Here is a 22,088-nt window from a genome sequence, read left to right on the forward strand (position 1 = left end):
CTCGACAAAATCAGATGAATAGTTTCTGAGTATTCCTGAAAAAAAATCGTATTTTTAAATTTAGATTTTTCTGGAACTAGACGATCGATTTGACTAAAACTAATGATTTGCCATTTAAATTTATATTCCTTAAAATGTTGTAAAAATTATATATCTTTTGATTCTAAATTTTTTCGATCTTTATTAAATATAATAGTAAAGAATAATAAATAGTTACAAAAAGTTTTTTTATCTAGTTATTTGCATAGAGTTATTTTTGGCAAAACGAATTTAATAATTTCGTGCAGAAATTTTCAATTCGCTTTAAAAGTTTGTGAGTTATGGCGAAAAAAGCAAAAAGTAAATTTAACGTTAAGAAGTCCAAACTTTGGACCGCCCTCTTGACCAAACTATTGGGACCATATTTTCCAGATTGAGGCTACCAGTTATATTTTAGGGAACAGAAATTTGAATTTGTTGAAAAAATGTATGCTTATTCATAGAAAGTACGTTTCTCTTTTTTCATAGCTTAAAATATCGTTTGCACTAATTAATTCGCCTTAATTGCACAAATTAATTAGAATTACTTGAATCATTAAGATTGAGTCCTTAGAACGTGAAGATTCGATCATTAGATCAACAGTTATTCTAGGTGGTTGGTTTATTTTTATGCGCACTATATGATTCCTTATTTGTAACAATGATTCCTTCAAATAAGACTTTTTTCAAAACTTTTTTTTCTATTTTAATTATTGAATTCAACACAAACACCAATGCAAATTTGAACGTTTAATTCTAAAATATAATATTTATAAGTTATTAATTGTAGTTTCAGGGACAAATCTCGTTTACTGTTTCACTGTCATCCAGACAGTCATGGTTTAATGTTAATGTTTCGAGTAAAAAAAGAATTTTATTCCTTAAAAGAATATAAGTAATGCATCTCATGTCTATTAAAAAACAAAGAATAAAGAAATGAAACTGATTTATGATTTTAATTTTTTCCACGCAGTCAGTAAACAAAATATGTTGCGTGTCTTCATCATAAATAAAACAATCATATAACACAAAACTTTCTTCTAAATAACACTACTATTCAATTTTTCCCTTGTAAGCAGTGTTGAGGGTTGTTGACCCACATACCAATTACAGATATTTTTATTGATCGCCTTCGCCCTTATTTACCCACTACTTTTCTATGCTAATATTTTTATTATCTAGAACGCACGGACACAGACGTTGTGGGAATCAATAGATTAATTGGTATCGTAAAATTTTAGCTCCCTATTGTTATGAATATTTATTTTATTTAAAGGATAAATATGCTTCTAATTGATATGGAGTTATAAAATTTATAAAAGTATTTCGTTTTTACAAAAAGTGCTGTAAAGAAATAAAATTTTTAATTGAAATCTTTGCATCAGTGGCTTATGAAAAAAGGTGCTATTACGCATCTGTAAAGTTTTACAAAACTTTGAAACGAAGAAACTAAATTTGCAGCTCCTGAAAACCGAATTGCCAATTTTCCTCCGTATATGGTTTATTTTTAAAATGATTTGCCTTGAAATTTACAAAGTATTTACAAAGAACAAGAGAGAAGTAAATTTTAAACAGATTTTTTATTCATAACCTATCGATAGTGTATAAAACGCTTGTTTTTGATGAATCACATTTCTTAATATCATTAATTTATAAAATATGTGAATTTTAATAATTCCTTTTTGTATGATCAAATTTTTAGTTGTAATACGAATTCTTATAAAGGATTGAGAGTAACAGGTAGTAAGGAATCTCCCTAGCCGACTGAACGCTTTGTAGCATGGTGATAGCGGGTTCAAATCCCGTTCTAATCCTGGATCCTTTTTTGTAATGTGTTTCTTGAACTTGTGTTATCTGCTCTTCAATTTGACAAAGTATGGCTTGTAAGTCATACTTTGAACAAAGCAGACAAGTTCGAGTCTACTTGTAATAAGTACCAAATAAAAAAAGTTAGGATTCTAACCTTTTACCACCAAGGTTTATGAACGAAAGTACAGAATATCATTTAGAAATACTCCTGATACATTTTGCAATATATGTGCGCATTGTGAATCTGTATTTAAGTTAGTTGACGATGATGTGAAAGTGAATTTCAGAGCCATAGTTTATTTCTAGTATCCACCTTAAAGAAAAAGGTATGTAGGTACTTTATTTACGTCCCACAAAAGGTGCACAATAGGCTACTGGCGATGGTCTGGGAAACAATCCTGAGGATGATCCGAAGACATGCCAGCGCTATTTTCAACCTCTGCGGAAGGGGTGGCTCCCTTGCTTTGGCAGCTTGACGACCTGCGCGTGAAGTTGAGCACATTACGGTAGAACAGTTTAACAAGGGCAGATACCGCGTACCCTCCGTCCCCACGCAGACTGATCAAAGTGGGCAATCACCCGTTTACTGACCGCAGCCTGTGATGCTTGACTTCGGTGTTCCACTAGGAACCGTGTCTTTACGATCAGTCCACTGCGGGACTAAAGAAAAAGTAATTAGCATTCTAGATTTATTTGCTTTTAAGAATTTAGCTGCTCTGTTAAGTGATCTTCAATCTCCGATATTCTATACAGTGTTAGCTCTTGCCCTCCGGTTATATTTCTATTAAATAAGCAAAGAGAGTTAAATAAAAGGATGGATGTTTCTCATATCGAGCTTTGTCAACTAAATCGAATCATTTATGAGATTTCTTTTAATTTGTGTATGAAACCCCAAATTTTGTAACTTTGTAATTACAGATATTTATTATATATATGCTATAATCTTATAATTTAAAAAACATTCACTAAAATCCTAAGTTAATATTTTAAACAATCATAATCACGAGGGATCTTCTTTTTCCCAACTGGCACATAGAGGTAACATGTTCGATTCACGATGTTAATTCTAGATGAAATTTCAGTTCTCTATTTATGCAATTTATCTTTTCTATTCTTGACATCTGTTTTATAATTTGACTAGAATTTTTAAAGTAATTATTTGTGTCTTGCCGCATTCTGTAGTTATTTCCTGTTGTTAGTTTCTGTTCTTCGTCATATACGTCGTTATTGTTTTTCGTCAGTTTTTTTTTCAATGTTAAATGAAATACTGAATTTATACTTCCATTAAACAAAAAAATATAACCTTCTTTTTAATTTTCGATAAGATTACAAACTATTGCTACAGAATAATTTAATATCTATCGAGACAAATTGATACACATTATACTCGACAACAAAAGTTTGAAAATTAAAAAAATTCTGAAACTATTAAAAAAACGAGCAATTTTCGAAATCTTTTAGTCAGGAAATTTCGTTACTTTTCCCATTTTGAAAATTATTATGAATAAAATCATGAACTAGAAACAAAATTTGAAACTAAAAATTAGAAAACGATTGAAAAAAAGTTACAATTTTTAAAATTGTTTACTCGAGAAAATGTGCTATTCATTTATTTATTTTTTGTTTTCTAAATGGTTTGTAAATAAAATGAGGAATAAGGCAAAAGAAGCATTTTAGCCATCATGTTATTTTACATCAACATATATAAAGGTTTGGTAAATTTGAAAACTAATTTGTTCACAGTGCGTATAGAAAAGATCAATTCTGAACTCTTTTATTCATAACTTCGGAAAACAGCACGATAGCATGCAAACGATTCAAGCACCAGCTACTTATGGGTAGTAGCATTCTCATTTTTGGGCGTCACGATTTCAATATTTTTTGGAGCACGAATATTTTTTTCTATATTTTTATATTTTGAGATTCATAAACATAATTTTTTGTATGTTTGTGGTATTAAACGTGCATTTTTGAAATACACAACGCTCTGGTTAAGTATAAAGTCCTTGATTCTCTGTAAAAAATAAAAAACATTCCCAGTAGAAGTTTTGAACAGGTTGTTCTTCGCCCATCTTGGGCCTCACGAGGGGGGGTCGAACACGACGAGTTGTTAAGCTAGGCTGAATATTAAAAAATCGACCTACGCCTCCATTCAAGACACCGTCGTATAGACTTTTTTTTTTAAAGTAGTACTTTTTTTTCCTTATTCAAATCAAGGCCAAAAAGACAACCAGTTGATTACTTGTTTGGAGGAACATTTTCTGCGAAATTACATCTTGGTCATTTTTTTGACTCAGAACCGTGTCCCTGACGTCACTTCCTACAGCTCACCTCCGTTTTAGCGGCCTCGTGGAAAAATCAAAACTGAGAGGTGCGGTTCAGGTTGACAGGCATTGGTTCGCATTCTATCTCTTTCACTCCTTGTTACTGGTGTTGGGTAAGTTAGCAATTCTATCAAGATAAATTAAAGTTTATTGTTTTGTTACCTTTTTAAGTGAAACAGGATGCTGTATTCTTTTAAAAAAAAATTGTGCGATTTTCTTTTAAAAGAAATAAATCTTGTCAGTAGTTACATTATATATTTGTGTTTGCAAATTATTAAGAAAACCAAAAGATATATTACATTTCATGGATTTATTTGTAAAATTCGAACATGCTTCTTTTAAATATTTACTGCTGTTTCATATTTAGGATTTTAACCTTTTAAATTGCAATAAATAACATATTTTTGCATTTCATGTACCCGGCTTTCTTTCTTATATAAAAAAAAAATTCGTATTTAAAATCTTTATCTAAATAAAGCTTACATTTTAGAAACTTATTTTGAAATACGAAATGGTGCAAAGGTAACTGATTTCAATATATAAAGGCTGTTAACTGTAATTTTATCGAAGGAAAAAAATATTTCAATACTCTATCTACACGGCAATTGGACGACTTAATTTTATCTACGTGCTAAGTTTAAATAAACAAAAATGTAAAATTTAATTCCGTATTCGCACTCCCGCTGCTTGAATTCTTATTCATAAGCTGTATAATTTTTAAACTGAATCTCAGATTTAAAACAATTATGCAAAATGTTACACATTCACAGAAGTATTTTTTTTTTCGTTTCTAAACTTTGAACAACTTTCAGTTTCAAATAATTTGTCTAAGTATAAACTTCAAAATAGGGTTTTATTAAATCAGTTAAGATGGCTAGATTAATTTATTTTTCTAGCTTTTCTTTTAAAAAATTTCGTAGTTTCGTTTATTTGTTGAAAATATAAGTTAAATTTATTTTAAGTTCCGTTTTAAATGAATGAAAACTATAATCAAAAGTAGAATATATTCGTAGTTATTGGGGGAAATAAATGAAATGTAGTAGTGACATTTTCTACTCCTTAAACTTGCTTTTTGGAGATTTTGATATTTTAACTCGTAACTTTTTTCAGGACTCATTTTTCACATAACAAAATATCGAGACATCTTTTTTTATGAAAATTGTTATTATTATTTAAATGGATCAGAAATAATGAAACTAATATTTTTCAGGAAAAGGGAAAATTGTAAGTTAACAAAATATGATCTAAAATCTACAATAAAACTGATACATGTTTATGCATTTAATAATTATGTTACCTTCGTTAGGAACTTGGATTACCTTAAATTTGAATTTTGAATAAAGGCAGAAAATGAGATTTTTTTTTTACTTTTAAAATATGCAGTTTAGTAGAAAACGCAAACTGTATAAAAATATTTTAAAAAATAAATCGAAATTAAAAATGAACTTTTTGAGCTACTTTTCCTTAATTCGTAAAAATTGATAGATTTTTATAAATTTAATTTTGTTTTATATAATTTTGCGTATTTCTTCACATTTTAGTCATGTAACAAAATCCGCTGGATAAAACTAAGATAATTATATGCTATAAAACTTGCTTAAAATTTCTTATCTTTTTTTATGAAGTTTCTCTTGTAATTGAAAATTCCGACCGAGGGTAAATCCAATTACATTTTTAGTACCTAAAATTAATCATTCTGTTAGATCATACAAACAAGAAAAAAATATTTTTTGAGTCATAAAATTTTATAAATATTGTCAACTATTTTGTACTCCGTCTCGGGATAAGGAGTATTTATTTTTGAAAGTGAAATAAATCCATTTTGAGCTTAAGAAAAAAACTTTTTTTACGGTTTTAATAATTGTTTCCTTTTGATGTTCCATCAAATCTTGTATTGAAAACATCACCCAAATTGATTTACTTTTGGCATTTTTAATATTTTTAAATTCATTCAATCATTATCCCTTAAAACCCTCGAATTTACATTACGTACCACATGGACTTATTGCACTTTCAAAAATATTTGTATATATACTGAAATAATCTGTGATTAACTGTTTTTTCTGAATTTACTGGATAAAAATAATGTTCAAATAGGTTTGGTTTTTAAGAGATTATTAAAATAGGTTATTAAAATAGTAATTATTTAAATAGTTAGGTGAAGTTAGTGTGCATGAAGTAAAACTAATTGTGAAAGTACGAATGAGATCTCATGCGATACAGAATAGTTTCGGTTCTATAATGAAACTTTTTGATTGTCGGCCTATTTCCTTATACTTAATAAGTAATCCAATTTTAAATAAACTAGTTATAACATAAATTTAATAAAACATCTAAATTATCGCGTTAAACTTTTATTAAATAATCTACTCAATTCAAAATGTCTGTGTTGATGTCAAAATAAAATTTTCATTAATCTTATTTTAATGTTAAATATATTAAGAGAATTCATTTTTCCTAGATTTTGTTTTAATTGTTAAATGACTGTGTAGAATTGTATTTTTTTTTAAAAATGAAAATTCATTTAAATGAAATAACTGAGTTACTGAACGATTTGAGTTAAGTTGTTTTCTAATAGAAATTTATTTTATCACATTAAATAAATAAGCATAATAATTGGAAATGAAATTCAAAGGCAACGAAGTAGAATAAATATAATTACTCAGAATTCAATTTTGAAAAACATGTTTTTCTGTAAAACTTGAATTTTGAAGAATTGCACGCTGTACAATTCCGAATTAGTCGCTGTAATTCTATCAAATGGCTGAATTACGGAAAATCAATGAAACAGTCCTTAAGTGGGCTGAGGACGCCACACCACGAGAGAAATTTTTTCTCTTTAACCTCGATAACTAATTTAAAGTTTAGAAAGAGTGAGTTTAGACAAGCGCAGAGTAAGCCATGAAGTTTGAAGTACAGAAAATGAATTTTTAAGACATCGAAATAAAAACAAATTAGGAGAAGATAACTTAGGATTAAGTAATGGAGAAAGTTTTCTTCCAATAATTTGTTAGCATTCTGATATCTTGAAATTTGTTTTAGCAATTGAAACCTCATGGCTTACTCCAGGTTTGCCTGAACTCAAATTAGTAATGGAGGTGATAGAGAATTTGAGGTGGAAAGTTTCTCCCGGGTATGGCGTTCTCTTAAGACAAGGTTCCCAGTAGATCACCGAAGTCAAATATAACTAGCTACGGTCTCTGGGTGCGTGTCCACTTTGATCAGCCTGCAAAGGGACTGAAGGTGAGCGGTGTCGGTATTCGTTAAACTGTTCCCGCGCTGGTCTTTAGGCTGCCATCCTTTCTGCAGAGGATCAAAATTGTGATGACATGTCATCGAATCATCCTCAGGGATGCTTCCCAGATCAGCTCTACTGCTAATACTCTTGAACACAAATTTTCTTTTTATAAGATTTCAGAAAAAAGTCTACTATTAAAAAAGTTTAAGTTTTCCAGATTTTTCTGAAATTATATTTAAGAAAAATTTATCTCTTAAAGCATGTTTTTGCGCTAGCTTTCTCTTTGACAGAAAAATAATCCAGAAGAAAGACATTAAGGAATACCATTAAGTTAGTTTATTACTCTCTGTTGTGTTTAGTCTGTGGATTTCAGAATTTTGCATCAATGGTAACTGTTGGCTTACACCTAAATCTCTGAAAGATTTAAAACGATTTTGGTGAATTTTTTTAATGCAATTTCATTAAAAGAAAATATTTGACTTAAAAAACCGTAACATGCAACCTTAAGGTTTAAATAAAAACCATTCGAATTGCGAGGGTGATTGCAGACATCGATAAATTTGAGTTATATAAGTATACAAGAAAATTTTTTTTTTCATGACAGTTTCTCAACTTTTCAGATCCTTACCAACTCATAAACAAAATAAATTTTTATTGAAAAAAGTTAAATTTATGTATGCTATAGTATTATGTATGCTATAGTATTATGTATGCTATAGTATTATGTATGCTATAGTATTATGTATGCTATAGTATTATGTATGCTATAGTATTATGTATGCTATAGTATTATGTATGCTATAGTATTATGTATGCTATAGTATTATGTATGCTATAGTATTTTGTCCAAAGAAATTCCACTTCGATGATATTTAGTTTTCTTTTACATTTTTCTACTTGCGGATTTTCTTTAGTTTTGATACGTTTATAAAGACTAATATTTGTACTTTGATTTACGATTAATTTTCTAAATTTTCTGAAGACCCTTCATTAAGTCGGTTAAATTTCGGTCAATTAAATGATTAAGAATTCAGTTGTACACAATTTATCTAAAGGATAAGAATTTATTCAGCCGATGGAAAATCTAAATTTAAAATTTAGGTGAATTTTTCAAGCATTGGATTTAAGTGTAAATATCTTAAAACTTTTCACCAGAAAAAAAAATATTATTTTTAGTTTCTAGCATTTTTTTCTCAAAATTGTGTGAAGGAGTTAAAATGATTTTATCATTGCATTTATCTTAACGTCATTTCCTTTTCCCGGGAAAAAAATGAAGGATGTGTTAATATCGTCGCAACTTTTTATAGTATATCCTCTAGCTTTTAATTAACTTATTTCTAAAATTCTAAGAAATAAACTATAGCTTGCGAATGTAACACATTTTAAGAATACATATAAATACGGTTAATTTTTTTAGGAAAATGTGCAGAGAATTGGGACGCAACAACCATGGCTAATTCCAAACATTTTATTCCAATGTGTAGAAACTAGATTTAATTTAAACCATGCTCAGTTTTATATATATTTTACGTAAATCATTCCACCATACGAAACTTTAAACTATTTCAAAATAATTATTAAATATAATGCACACGAAGAAATGGTATTAATAATTTGTATAAAATTTTATTTGCGAATCATTTTTCCCTTAAACTATTACTTTTAGAGCATAACAAAAATCAATCACAATTTTTGGTAAGAAATAAGATTTAGAGGATTTCAAATGACTTTCCGCGTTATCTTTAGAGTGTAAAATGTTTCTAATGACACCTGGACAATCCAACCTCGTCAGACTTCTGCGAATCAAGCCTGGAAGTTGCGCCTAACGTTTGACAAGAGCACCACAAAGGTGAAAGTGTCTTAGATGGCAGCCCCACTAGTTCGTGAGGCCGCATTCTCTGTTTAGGCATAGATCAGAGGAGAATGAAATTTTCTCCAGACCTCCGAGCCCCTGATACTGCTCAGCGACGGACCACAAAACTTCAGATTCCACAGATTTTACGAGAATGTATATCTCATGAACTCGGTGTGTCTTGGCGCAATCGAGGATCTGGCCAGCCTCTCAAGACCAAATTCTGATTTTCTAAAAACTGGGTTACCACACGGCTGTGTAAAATAAATCTGCAGATATAATCGTATGACTAATTTTATAATGCAAAATCTTTGAGTTATGTATTTTTAAATTAAAGCATAATTGTTTTATTTTGAACTTTGGCCAACGAAAAGGTTAAATTCTTATCTTATATGCGTCCCAGTGACATCCAATTTCATAAATAAAATGTTTGATTTGGCGTAATAGTGTAATGTGCGCATTATTACGGTTTGTAGAGTTTAGTCCTTCTTAGCGGCCAGAGAAAATTCTTATAAAGGATACTAATGAATTGAGTGGAGACTCTTGTTCAAGATTTAATAAACTAAAACTTAAGATATCAACTTTGGTTTTAGCCTAAATTTTTATTTTATTATTGTATGATTGAAAAGGGTGTGTAATTTGCATTTTATTGAATAAAACTCTCAAATTCGTAGACTTTCCTCTTTTCTCGAAAATTGATTTACTCTTTTGCATTTTCCGAAAGCTTACAGCACAAGGTTTTGTGCAAACATTGTATGAATGTGGAACATTTAAAAGCAACGGCTAATACACACTTGTACAAGATACTGTCCAAAATATTACGTCTGCTTTTAAGGGATTTCCGATTTACTTATTTTCTGACATAATTAAATGTTAGCAATGTGTACAGTGCTCAAAATAATAACCAGACCACCTTTAATAAATTTTGATCTAATGATCGGATCTTCACATCCAATGACCATCTTCAAGGTTCGAGGGGATGATCTCAAACATGCTAACTAATTAGAGCAGACGTTAAATTATGCTAAGAAATCAATACTTTCTCTGAACAAACATACCTTACCATGGTCATGAAGGCTTCACAATTTCATGACTAGGCGTGATGATAGCGATGTGGTTAGTTTTATGAGCCGGTCACTTTTATTTCTCAAGTAAGCTAATATTCATCAATCGTGAGGGTTATACTCTCACCGGGGTTTGAATCCCGGACCTTAGTTAACAAGAACTGAGTGCAAAAAACAGTACCTTAGCTAACAAGAAATGAGTGTAAAAAAACACTTGCGATATATTTGCGCAAACTCTAGAAAGTTAACATGTAGCACAGTTTTTTAAACTTTAGTAATGTTTTCGAGGAAATATTATTATTCTTTTTTTATCTTATCGCAAACTATTTGATTTTTGTTTTAACGAGGATAATTAGACGAGTATATATTTCTATGCTTTTATCTTTACTTATGTATAAGACTAAAATGCTTCTTTATACTTTTGTACTCTTCAGCTCTTTTTTTTTTTCTTAAATGAATGATTCTTATTTCAGGCTTCAGCATGATAAGCGAAGTCTTTGTCTTGCTGATTGCAGTACTAGGATGCAATGCCCGACCAGAGGGAGCCCCAAGTACAGCTTGTTCCTCGTTAGTTCCTAGGCATAGTGGAATCGAACCTCAACGTTCACCTTCCCCATACACAGTTACAGCAGTTAAAAGTGGAAATAAAGTGCGAGGTCAGTTCATTTTTTTTATACACGTCAAAGTTTTAATAGGTAAATCTTTGATATCCGCGAATCTGACTATGCAAAACTTTTGAATACTTCAAAAGTAATTGTTTATACTGTTCCCTTATATTTTTTTCTTGTTTATATGTTATATTCATGTTACATGTACATATTACATGTTATATTATTCCCTTATATTTTTCTTGTTTTTAATTGTTTATACTGTTCCCTTATATTTTTTCTTCAATATATGGTAGGCCTTTTATGTGCAGTAATGTTTTATTGACTAATAATTTTTTTAAAATTTTCTCCTGTTAGTATAAATTTATTTGTTTAATAATCAAGCTAAACAAACTTTTAAAATCCAGCACATTACTTATTTTTTTTAAACAACGTATCAATAATTTATTTTTCCGTATAACATAAAAAGCATAATGCTCTGAAGCAGTTTTCCATTGTTGTTGATGCGTTTTTATTCGGCGGAAAATTACATGGATCCAGTTTTCCCCCATTTCCGTCTTGCTTTGATTTACATTAGCATTAAAATTATAAAAGTAATAACTGTATTTTCCTATAAATATTTTCATATCCTTAGTTTTAAAAGGTCCTGTACTGTTATATTTTTGATTTTGATTCTTTTCTAAATTAAGAATTTAAAACTAAAATTTCTTTCCTTTTTATTAGCAAAATTCTGCGCTTCATTTTAAGATAGTTATTTAAATTTATGTCAAATCTTATTTCAGTCTTACAATTCATTTTTGTGTAAATTACAATAATATACTATTATAAATTACAATTCAAGAGATTCGTTAACTGACTTAGAACATAACGTTCAGCTTCATGAACAATGCGATGTATACAAAAACAAATTCAATATATCCGTTGGATTGGTAAGCGAAAATATTAAATTAGGGTTGAGAACTCGCAAAATTTGTTGTAACTATGTACTTTTAATTTTAAATATTAAATAATTTTTCTAAGTAGTAATTATTTTTTTTATGTTCACTAATAGTTCTTAATAGAATCAAAAATTAAATATTATGATGTGGGAAGTAAAAGCAAAAGCGCATGCAAGCAGAATTTTTTTAGTACATATATTTTTAGTGAATATTTTCAATTTTAGTAGAAAAATTTGCTTTATGACAAGAAAAAATTATTGTGAAGCAATCATCGGGGTTGGTGAACGGCAGTGGACAATAGGGTTTTAGCCTCCGAGTCTTGTTAGATTACAGAAACTCCTTTACTAAGAAAAAATGCCTTCATAACTACGAAGCAAGCATTACAATGCAAAATGGTGTTCCAGTTGACCCTATCAACACTACCTTAAAATATTTTAGTAAATAATAAACATATTTCACAGAACCGAAGTGAAAACATAAAGATATAAATTAGAGAATCTACAGTAATTTAGATTTTTCGTTACATGCGGTTAAAAGTTTGCGTTAAATTTCTTAATTTTTTTAGCACTCAATGTTTTTTCAGACATTTTTGACATTTTTAAGTTTTTCTTCTTAATTTCTTTATAGTTAAGTGGTTTAACATTATATTAATTATATTTTTGAAATTAATTTTTAAATAATGCTGAAGGATGATTCCACAGTGGAGAGACAATTAAAAAATTGTAATTTTATAAAAGTTTAGAATTAAAATTATTTTTATCGATTAAGATTTGGTACTAAGATATTTCAGACAGAAATTCATGTTTATGAAATATTTTTCTACAAATTCATTTCGTATGCCACGTGCTGGGTAAAACCGTGGAGTTCCCTTGAATATATTTTGGTTTTTCAGTGAACAAACACCTTTCTTTAAATTTTTGACAATGATACTTTCAAGCGACGTCATGCGTGGATCAGACAACAAGGTTCGAAACGCACGCATGACGTCGCATTCGGATATCCAATTAAGTCTGATCCGAAAATTGATTCAGCGTGATAATAAACCAAACTTTAAGCTATAACGTTAACATGTAATGCAGAGCCGCGGTGACTCAGTGGTTTGAGCATTCGCCTCCCAATGTTGTAACCCTGGTTCGAATTCCAGCGATGGCGGGTCGATACGATTACCTAAGTCGGCTCTCACCGAGTATATTTCTGACGTAAAACATCCTCACTGGTAGACCGATCAAGGGTCAATCCGTTTGCCATCAGGCTAACCACGGGAGGTTTTCGTCGTTTTCCACTCCATGAAACGCAAATGCTGGTTAGTTTCATTAAAAAGTCCTTCACGAAGGCAAATTTCTTCTAATACCTGATTCAAGAGTTTCCTTGTCTTCTAGATTGGGCTCAAAATTACAAGCCTGCGGAGTTGAACATTGGTAGTCGTAAACTCAAAAACTGCGTCTACTGTACAACGACGGTTATAAAATAAAATAAAAACATGCCATAGATAACCATGTGATTTTACACAACTATTCGATTAGTTGCAAATACCAACTTGAGCTGTGCATTTTTTTTTGTTAACTGGTTTAGATTATGTTAAGTTTTCTATTTATTATTTTTAATGTAATATCGAAATTTTTAATTTTGAATTAAAAAAACATTGCATATATATTTTTTAATCTTGCACTATCGGTAAGGTTTTCTTTACTTTTTTTTAAAATTTAAACTAGCTTAAGGAAAATTAAAAACGTTTGAGTGGGAAGTCTTTATCATGACTGACCTTGAATTTAACAAGGTCATTCCTATAGGTATAAAGATAAAAAAAAATCTGTTCAGAGTATTTTCAAATTCTTGTTGAAGAATTTTCAATAATTGTATTGTAGAATTATTTTGAAAATGAACAAAGTGATTTGAAATTTTTATTTAATTTTAGAGATTTACCGCTTTTGTACGTTTCAAAAGCTGTATTTTCACTTGTTTTAAATTGTATTGAAGATACTAACTCTCCTATGAGAGACAATTTACTAAAATTTGCTTTCATATGAGTTAGAATTTTTTCGTATTTATTGTTCATTAAATATTTTTACTTGTTTTTAATAACTCTTTCGTGTTTGAGATGATGGATCGAAATCGAAATTTCGACTATTTTCAAATTAGATAAAGCAATCAAATTTGAATTAGAGCTCTGTACTTGTTGACAATGTAAGTTTTAATACTTTTCAACCAACTTCAATTGGAATTTATCTTCAAAATGTATTAATTTAATATTTTTACTGTTTGTATGCCTTTTGCCTACGGCTGGTACAACTGGTGGTCCAGAATAGCAGGTACGCAAAAGGTTAATAAATCTAATTGCAACAAGAAATAAAATGTTATTATTAAATCAATCCATTTGAAAAACAGTTTTATGAATTTTTTTTATTTTGTTTACTTTTTATTAAGCGCTTTTAATATCTACTTTTCAAAATTACCAATTAAAGAAAATACAAATTAAAAAGTACAAATTTAAAACGTTGACTTTATAGCTCTGCAATCTAAAGGGGGATGTTAATGTTTAAATTTGAAAGAATTCTAGTTTCCATTTAGATTGTTTAAAACTGCACAAATTTCTACTACTGAAGTATTTAAAAATCTTTTAGTTTCAGAAAGTAATCTAATTTCTTTTACCTTTTTTAGTAACAATATCTTCCCAGTATGGAGAAGAAATCGAAGGATTCGCCCTACAAGCCCGTTCCAAACGAGACAGAAGTCGTTTAGTGGATGGAAAATTCTCTGTTCGAGATGGAATATCTAAAACTATAGATTGCTTACGAGGAAAACAGGTGAAGATTTTTTCTCTTATTTTTTTTAAACATCTGCACGGTGTTTTTGAAATATAAAGCTTGCCCTGAAATTTTAGCATTCTCAGAGAAAATAACTAGCAACTATTTGTATAGTGGTTGCTGCAAACGAACGATTTGAAAGCATTCTAAAGGCTAAAAAATAACGATATCCGTAAGCTGAAACTAAAGTAAGAAAATTGAAACCAGCTTTGAAATTTTAAATCTATTTCCGGCAGTCCTTTGTTTCGCGATACATAATTATTCAAACTATTAACAATTTAAATATCTGGCTATGGATCTTATTGCAGATTACTTTCTGCACATTTAAATTTAGCTTTAATGATTAATTTTGACGACAATGCCGGATTTTGAGAACGTTTTATCAAACTTTGGCAAAGCTTATTTATTTTGTTTTAGTTGTAGGCGGTTGGCCTTAATCTCCAGGTTCTTATGACTGCGGTGGCGAAAATTTCAGTTGTTCAAAACTATATTAATCAGTGCAGGATGAATGTTCGTATTTACCGATATAAGTAATAAATATTGATATGCCTTATCAGAAATGAAATCTGATACACACCAAATTATCGTGAATTTTTGGATTCGACAAATTGTCATTTGTCAGTTATCTGCTTTTCATAGCAACGTTTGTATGTTTTCTTTAAATAGGAAATTGTTGAAAAATATGAAATTTTGTATTATTTGCCAGCATATATTATTTTTAAAAGATTTTCTACCCCATTAGATTATAATTTACTCTAAGGACTACTATTAGATGTGTTTGTGATATTTTTTACTTTACAGAATACATTAACTCAAGTCAACCCCAGTTCAAAAAGAGAAATAATTACGGAGTGGACGCCAAATGAAAATGAGGAGGAAGTGGTTTTTAGGTAAAAACTATAAATGTTATAGATTGAATGTTATAGAATTGGAAATGATATAGATAAACGTTGTACTACAGTGAAACCTGCAGGAAAGACTGCCTCTTTGTGAAAACTATTAACAAACCAATAAGTTGATTAAAATGTATTCAAAATATTTATGTGAGGTTCTTACTAAGAGACCTCTTTTTGACGATCTCTGGAAGAAAAATATAATCTCATATTGCAGTTGGAGTGCACTATAGACGATGCTATCAATGATTTATTTTTATTGTTCCTTGCTTCCCATTCGTCGTCATCCTTTCACCCTTCCCTCCTATTGGCCGTTGCTCTAATCCCCTTGTGACGTCACCTTTCTCTATATATTTACCCTATTTTTCTCTCATTTCTTTCTAACCCAGACATCCTAGACATTATGATTACGAATATGAACAACCCTTTTGCTCTTCAAACCATCAATGATTTAAGTAGTGATCATTTACCTGTCCTAATTATGACTAGCTTACCCAAATGTGATAAGACTCTTGTTAAGAAAAACATTGACTGGTGGCTTTACCACAACATTCTTACTAAAACACTCCCGGAGAGCACTGAAATCAATACTGATACTGATATTGATAACAATATCACCCTACTTAATGATAAACTCATTACGGCCGCTAATCAGTCTACTACAGAGAAGGAAATAAATCTAGATAACTTTAGGTTACCTAGATACATAAAAGATAAAATCAGATACAAAAACAAGCTGCTTAAATATTACAAAAGAACCCTAAATCCAATTTATAAAACGGAGTACAACAGATTAATAAAGAATATTAAACAACTCTGTAAAGATTTTAGGAGCGAAACCTGGAATAATAAAATTAGTACTCTTAGTAGGGATGACAATTCTCTTTGGAAAATGGCAAGAATATTAAGGAGGCCTATTCCAATAAACATGCCCCTAAAACAAAATGATCTCATAGCATACACCAACCAGGATAAAGCGAAAGTTTTTTCTAATGTTATGCAGGATCAATTCTCCCTTAACAATATATCCTGCCCTGTTAACGAAAGGCTGGTGAATCAAACTTACAATGATATTATAAACACTACTATTGATTGTAACACAATGGAAAATACTAATGATGATGAGATCATAAACATCATTAAAAAACTTAAGAACAAAAAGGCTCCCGGCCATGACAATATATCCAATGAAATGATTAAAAATGCTCCCCCAAGCATAATACCCATTATTAAGAACATTTTTAACGCATGCCTTAACCTAAGGTATTTCCCAGAATCCTGGAAGAAGTCAGATCTAATTTTATTCCCAAAACCTGGTAAATGTGCATCCAACCCTAGTAATTATCGTCCAATTAGCCTACTCCCAACAATGTCCAAAATCTTAGAGAAAATTATACAGAAAAGGCTAGAAAAACACCTAAGCAACATCCCAAAGCAGCAATATGGCTTTAGGCCAAACCTTTCAACCACCAAACAACTAATAAACATTCTTGAGTTTATTAGTCAAGGAAAATTTAAAAATGAAACTATGGCCCTTATCCTACTCGACGTCGCTAAAGCGTTCGATCGAGTATGGCATAAGGGCATAATAGTTAAACTCTATAAAATGAATATCCCAATTGATATCATACATTTATTAATTTCTTACCTAAGAAATAGGAAGTTCAGAATTAAACTTAATAATACCTATTCTGAGTACTGTAATATTAGAGCAGGAGTCCCGCAAGGGTCAATCTTAGGACCTTTGTTATACATCCTATTTACTGCGGACTTCCCAATAGATAATAATAATTATAATGAAATGGTGGCATTATACGCTGATGACACAGCTATAATCACAAAATCCATGAACTCAGTCAGAGCTGTTGAGCTCCTCCAAAAGAAATTAACCTTAGTAGAAAAATGGTGTATCGAATGGAAAACCCAGTTGCACCCTGACAAAAGTCAGTTTATCGTCTTCAATAATAAGAAAAATTCGACTCACATAATCACCCTCTTTGATACTAACATAAGTCCGATTAACACGGTTAAATACTTAGGTATCACCATCACTCAGAATCTCAGCTGGAGCCAGCATATTAGCAATACCATTAATAAAGCTAAAGGTGCATATTTTGGGCTCAGCCCAATTATTAATAAAAACTCAGTCATGAACCTAGCTAATAAAAGGTTAATCTATTTGCAAACCATACGACCAATCCTAACCTATGCTTGCCCAGCATTAATCACCATGTCTAACAATCTTAAGAAAAAGCTATCCAATGCCGAAGGCAAAATTTTAAGAATGATGCTAGGCGCACCTAGAGCCATCAGCAACGACTCACTTAGGAAAGATCTCAAAATTGATAATATAAATGAGTTCATAGCTAAATTAAATACTAAGTTTTTTAGCGACGCAACAAAGTGTACCACCTCAGATTTCAACAATATTTTCAATCTAGACATTATTGAGGATAATGTTAATTATAGCCCTGTTACTGCCTTTTTAACTTCTGATTGTATAATTTCAAAGTACTTTAAAAATTGAACAACATCACATAACAACACAAACACACATAGATTATAACACCAGGAGGTAGCTTGCCCGGGGCAAGAGCAACCCGAAAGGGTCCCAACTGGGTGAGCTGCCCTTCTGATAATTTTCACAGTGAGCAACCCGGTACGAGCGGTAATAACCGGGACGGCCGGGTCGCTGTGCTAGCAGAGAAACACTAATATACACAATCACTACTCAAACCATGTAAATATCTTGTAAATAATGTACATAGCTAATTTTACTCTCCCTGCTCATATTTTATAATTTGTTTATCCTATTCTTATATGCATTTGACAAACTAGAATTAGTTCAATGTGCTCTATATCAGTATCTTTGATTTTTTGGAGCTCGCTCCTACCCCTCTTCTTTATTGTATGTTATTATATTATATATGTCTTTAAGCTTATGTTTTACAGAATAAGATGAATCGGTTGGTGGCCCTTCGGGCCAAATACCGAGTTCCTACTAATATCAAGCATCAAGCACCTCATTTCTTTCTGATGCACTGATGAAGGTTGCCCTTTGAGCATCCGAAACAGCTGTCTGCTTTTAATAATATTTTTGTGCTCTTTAACGTTGTCTAACTTAGTTTGTATTTTAGCACAAAGGTCGCCCTCTTGTGTATTTTAGTTTTAGAGTTGAAAGTTAAATAAGCAAAAAAAATTATTTTAGAAAAAAACTATGCATATCTCAATACAAATCTCTTCTCATCTTTCAAAGTTAACTAATTTTCATGACATAAAATTAAATGAAAACTTAAATTAAAAAAAACCTGATTGTTCATTTATTTAAAATAGTTCCATCATTCACAATTGGCTATATCACTAGGGATCATTTTTATTCATGCTAAATTTAATTAATCTATCTGGTTTTCACGACGCCAATACAAGTGGTATTTCCGCTCTAAGGAAATGACATTGACAAAAATAAAATGGTTGGCGAAAAATCATGTACCTTCCATGAAATTTTGAAGTTAATGGAGAACGACCCCTAAGAACGACCAACCTTCATTGAAGACCATTTTACTATGCAAAACAGTGGTTTTTCCAGAGAGTTTTCACTGCATATAAAAACTTAAATGCATTTCTCTTACTCATAGTGTAAAACTTCTTTTAGAGCAACCGTGGCGAAAAGTTTTGCTGTGTTTTGGACTGAAGTGGATTCACCACCAGTGAGATTGTCTAACATGTTTTCTACCAGCCAACCATCTAAGGTTTGTTTTAGCTCTATTTTTTATATTAAATTTTTTGGTATGAAATTCGCCATTTAAACTAACAAAAACTAAAATTACTTGATTTTAGAACTACATTTATTTCTCCTTTTCTTCCCATCGGATTTAGTAGTTACGTTTTTGGAGTTACTGAATGTTTAAGTTTGTTGTGAGGATGGTTATGATTCTTTGGCCAATAAATAGTAGTGCCATTTTTAAACAATTTAATCAATTACTTTGTCTTAGCAGAATTTTAAAGTTTTATCATTTTATTCTTTTTATTACATGCTGTATGTATATATTTTATTATGTTACAAAGGCGAACTTGCTGACTGATTTGTGATATTCTATTGACATCTTAAAAGGAGTTATTTTAAACTTTTTGCGCGGCCGATGCCTACCTATAAATATAAAACTGTTTAAGTTCTTTTTAATACTACGGAGAAAGAATGCTTGAATACAATTATAATATTTGAATACATTTTCGTTACCACTTTCGTTTGATTTCATTGAAATAAAAACACGTGAATTTAAAAGATGCTGTTATTATTTAGTAAAGAAAACTTAGCGAAGGTTTTAAACATTTTAATAATTCAAATATTAAATGCTAAGTAATATTCAAATGCAAACGCATTAGTCTTCTTTTAAACATTAAAAGCTGATTGTATGAAAAAGTAACTATTATGTATCATCTTTTTACCCATCAGAATTTCTTCTGCTGCTTAGATGGTTAATTATTGTCTATAAAAAATTGATTCCAGCTGTTCTTCAAATTTGCCTATAATTTAAATTTAATTTTTTTTAAATACAACGTAAAATTTGTCGCAAATCTGTACTTTATATTGAATTTCGTCAAAATATTTTGCATAGTATTTGTATGACTAAAAAACATAATTTTCAAATTTAAACTTATTACAATATTTGCAAAAAATTGTAAAAACAATTTACTAGATAAAAATAATGAAGAGTAGCAGTCATTTTTTAAACTCTTTTCATTAACATGCCCCAAATAAGTAAAAACCCAATGAAATAACTATCTGAGTAACTGTAGATTGTACCCTTGTCAAATAATGCGATATTATGTTCATCTAAAGTCTTTTTTGATTTCCAGACAGAAAACTTAGATTCCCAGTCTATGTATTCCAGCTGTTTTGCTACAAAAGGCTGTTTTGGCTATCCATCTGGATGCATCCCAAGAACGGACTGTGAAATTCTTCTTTCCTATGTTAACAGAGATGATGGGATATACTTTCAAATGCACGGATACTTGGAACCGAATACGTATATGGCCATGGGAATATCCACAGACTCTCTGATGGTATGATTCAGTTTATCTTTACATATTTTCCTCGTATTTACTTTTATGAATTTCAACCTTATCCTTCTTATTCATGAATTAAAATTATCGGCTGTAAACGGCGTTTACTTTATTCCTTAGGGAGACGATACAGTCACTGAATGTTTCAGACAAGGTTCTATGGTCCATGCCCGTGAGTCTTGGAATAATGGAGGTCAAAAATCAAATGGCCACACTAGAGAGGTATTGTTTTTTTTAATGATTTTATTTAAATAAATGAAGCATTTAATTTCCGTTGAATGACCGTCGTAAGTTGATAAACCTCTATTTACTTCGTTCAGATCAGTATGGTCTTACGACCTCGAGATTCCTCTAAGTTTTCAGAATTCTCATTTTTGACGATTCAGCATCAATTGAACACTCAATTTTGAAAAGTTCTGCATTTTTAGAGAACTGCTCATTTTTGAACAATTCTGCCTTTCACGAGAGCATTCATTGTTGACCAGTTTCTTCTAAAATTGTGTTTTGCACCTTACAAAATTCAGCATAAGTTATGTGCCAATCAGCAGCTTTTTCCCATGTTTCACTGCAATGTTAGTTTATTTTAATTAAGTTAGTAATTAATTTTCTTGGTGAAATGTTCTGGCTGAGCATTTCCCTGGAAACAATATTGTCAAAAACGAAAATTTCGTGAAATTTGAGAATTTATTTGTTAATTTCCCTCCCCTGAATTTTCATTCTTTTTGCATAATTTTACCTTTTAATACTCTTGAATCAGCGTAATTAGTTTAGATAGTGTAGTTTAAGATCATCAGATCATACATATGAGCATGATCTTAAGAAATTATGACCATAAGGTCATGTTTGGATCATATCTTTAGGTCATGTCTTGATCTATGGTGAACTCAAACTTTTACTCTCAGTAAGCCAATTGCAATAATGTTTTAATTTTTTTTCAAAATGAAATAAATATTTTTAAACAAATACTTGACAAAAGAAATTGTACCTTATTGAACAAAGAAAAATTAAAACATATAAAATTTAGCAGTGCTATGTAAGTATATAAAGCTTTTTTGATTTGATAAAAACAAGGAATTTATTTCATCGTTATTATAGCTTTAAAAAAGTATGAAAAATGCTTAATTTGAAAGTTTTGTAACGTTAAAATTGTTAGGTGTTTTACTTACGCTATCCAGATTCTATAAGATAAAAATTCTGTATTTATTGTAAGTAAATCTAATATTTCATTGCTGAATATTAGATTTCTTATTGTTTAATCACAAAGTTTAAATATGTTATGTGCAGTTCTTTTTTAAGATGTAAAGTCCTATTGGGAGGGGTTATTTATTGCAACTTATTACTTTCACTTACAAGTGAAGTGCGTTTTTTAAATTTTAATTTTTGCATAGTTTGCATGGAAAATTCTTTCATGTAATGCCTTTTTTTATTGAAATTGCTTTTGACAAAAAGATGAAAAGCGCGACTTTAAAACATTTA

At 30.3% G+C, this 22,088-nt stretch overlaps 1 protein-coding gene across 5 annotated transcripts in view; it reads left to right on the forward strand.

Annotated features, from left to right (window-relative positions):
* LOC107457100 (ferric reductase 1) overlaps positions 1-22,088 on the forward strand; it is a 97,999-nt gene that overhangs the window by 39,638 nt on the left and 36,273 nt on the right. For 4 of the 5 annotated variants that reach the window (XM_016075168.5, XM_071181484.2, XM_071181483.2 and 1 more), the window contains exons 2-7: positions 10,779-10,961; positions 14,510-14,655; positions 15,457-15,545; positions 19,201-19,297; positions 20,406-20,612; positions 20,733-20,834. In XM_016075168.5, coding sequence (XP_015930654.1) covers positions 10,787-10,961; positions 14,510-14,655; positions 15,457-15,545; positions 19,201-19,297; positions 20,406-20,612; positions 20,733-20,834 — 816 coding nt within the window. In that variant the 5' untranslated portion in view covers positions 10,779-10,786. Of the gene's footprint in view, positions 1-3,922; positions 4,265-10,778; positions 10,962-14,509; positions 14,656-15,456; positions 15,546-19,200; positions 19,298-20,405; positions 20,613-20,732; positions 20,835-22,088 lie in introns of those variants that run through there. The other variant, XM_016075166.4, reaches the window with a different exon arrangement.

Source organism: Parasteatoda tepidariorum, chromosome 8, assembly GCF_982258835.1.
Source record: "Parasteatoda tepidariorum strain Cologne lab strain chromosome 8, Ptep-v5.0, whole genome shotgun sequence".
NCBI lineage: Eukaryota > Metazoa > Arthropoda > Arachnida > Araneae > Theridiidae > Parasteatoda > Parasteatoda tepidariorum.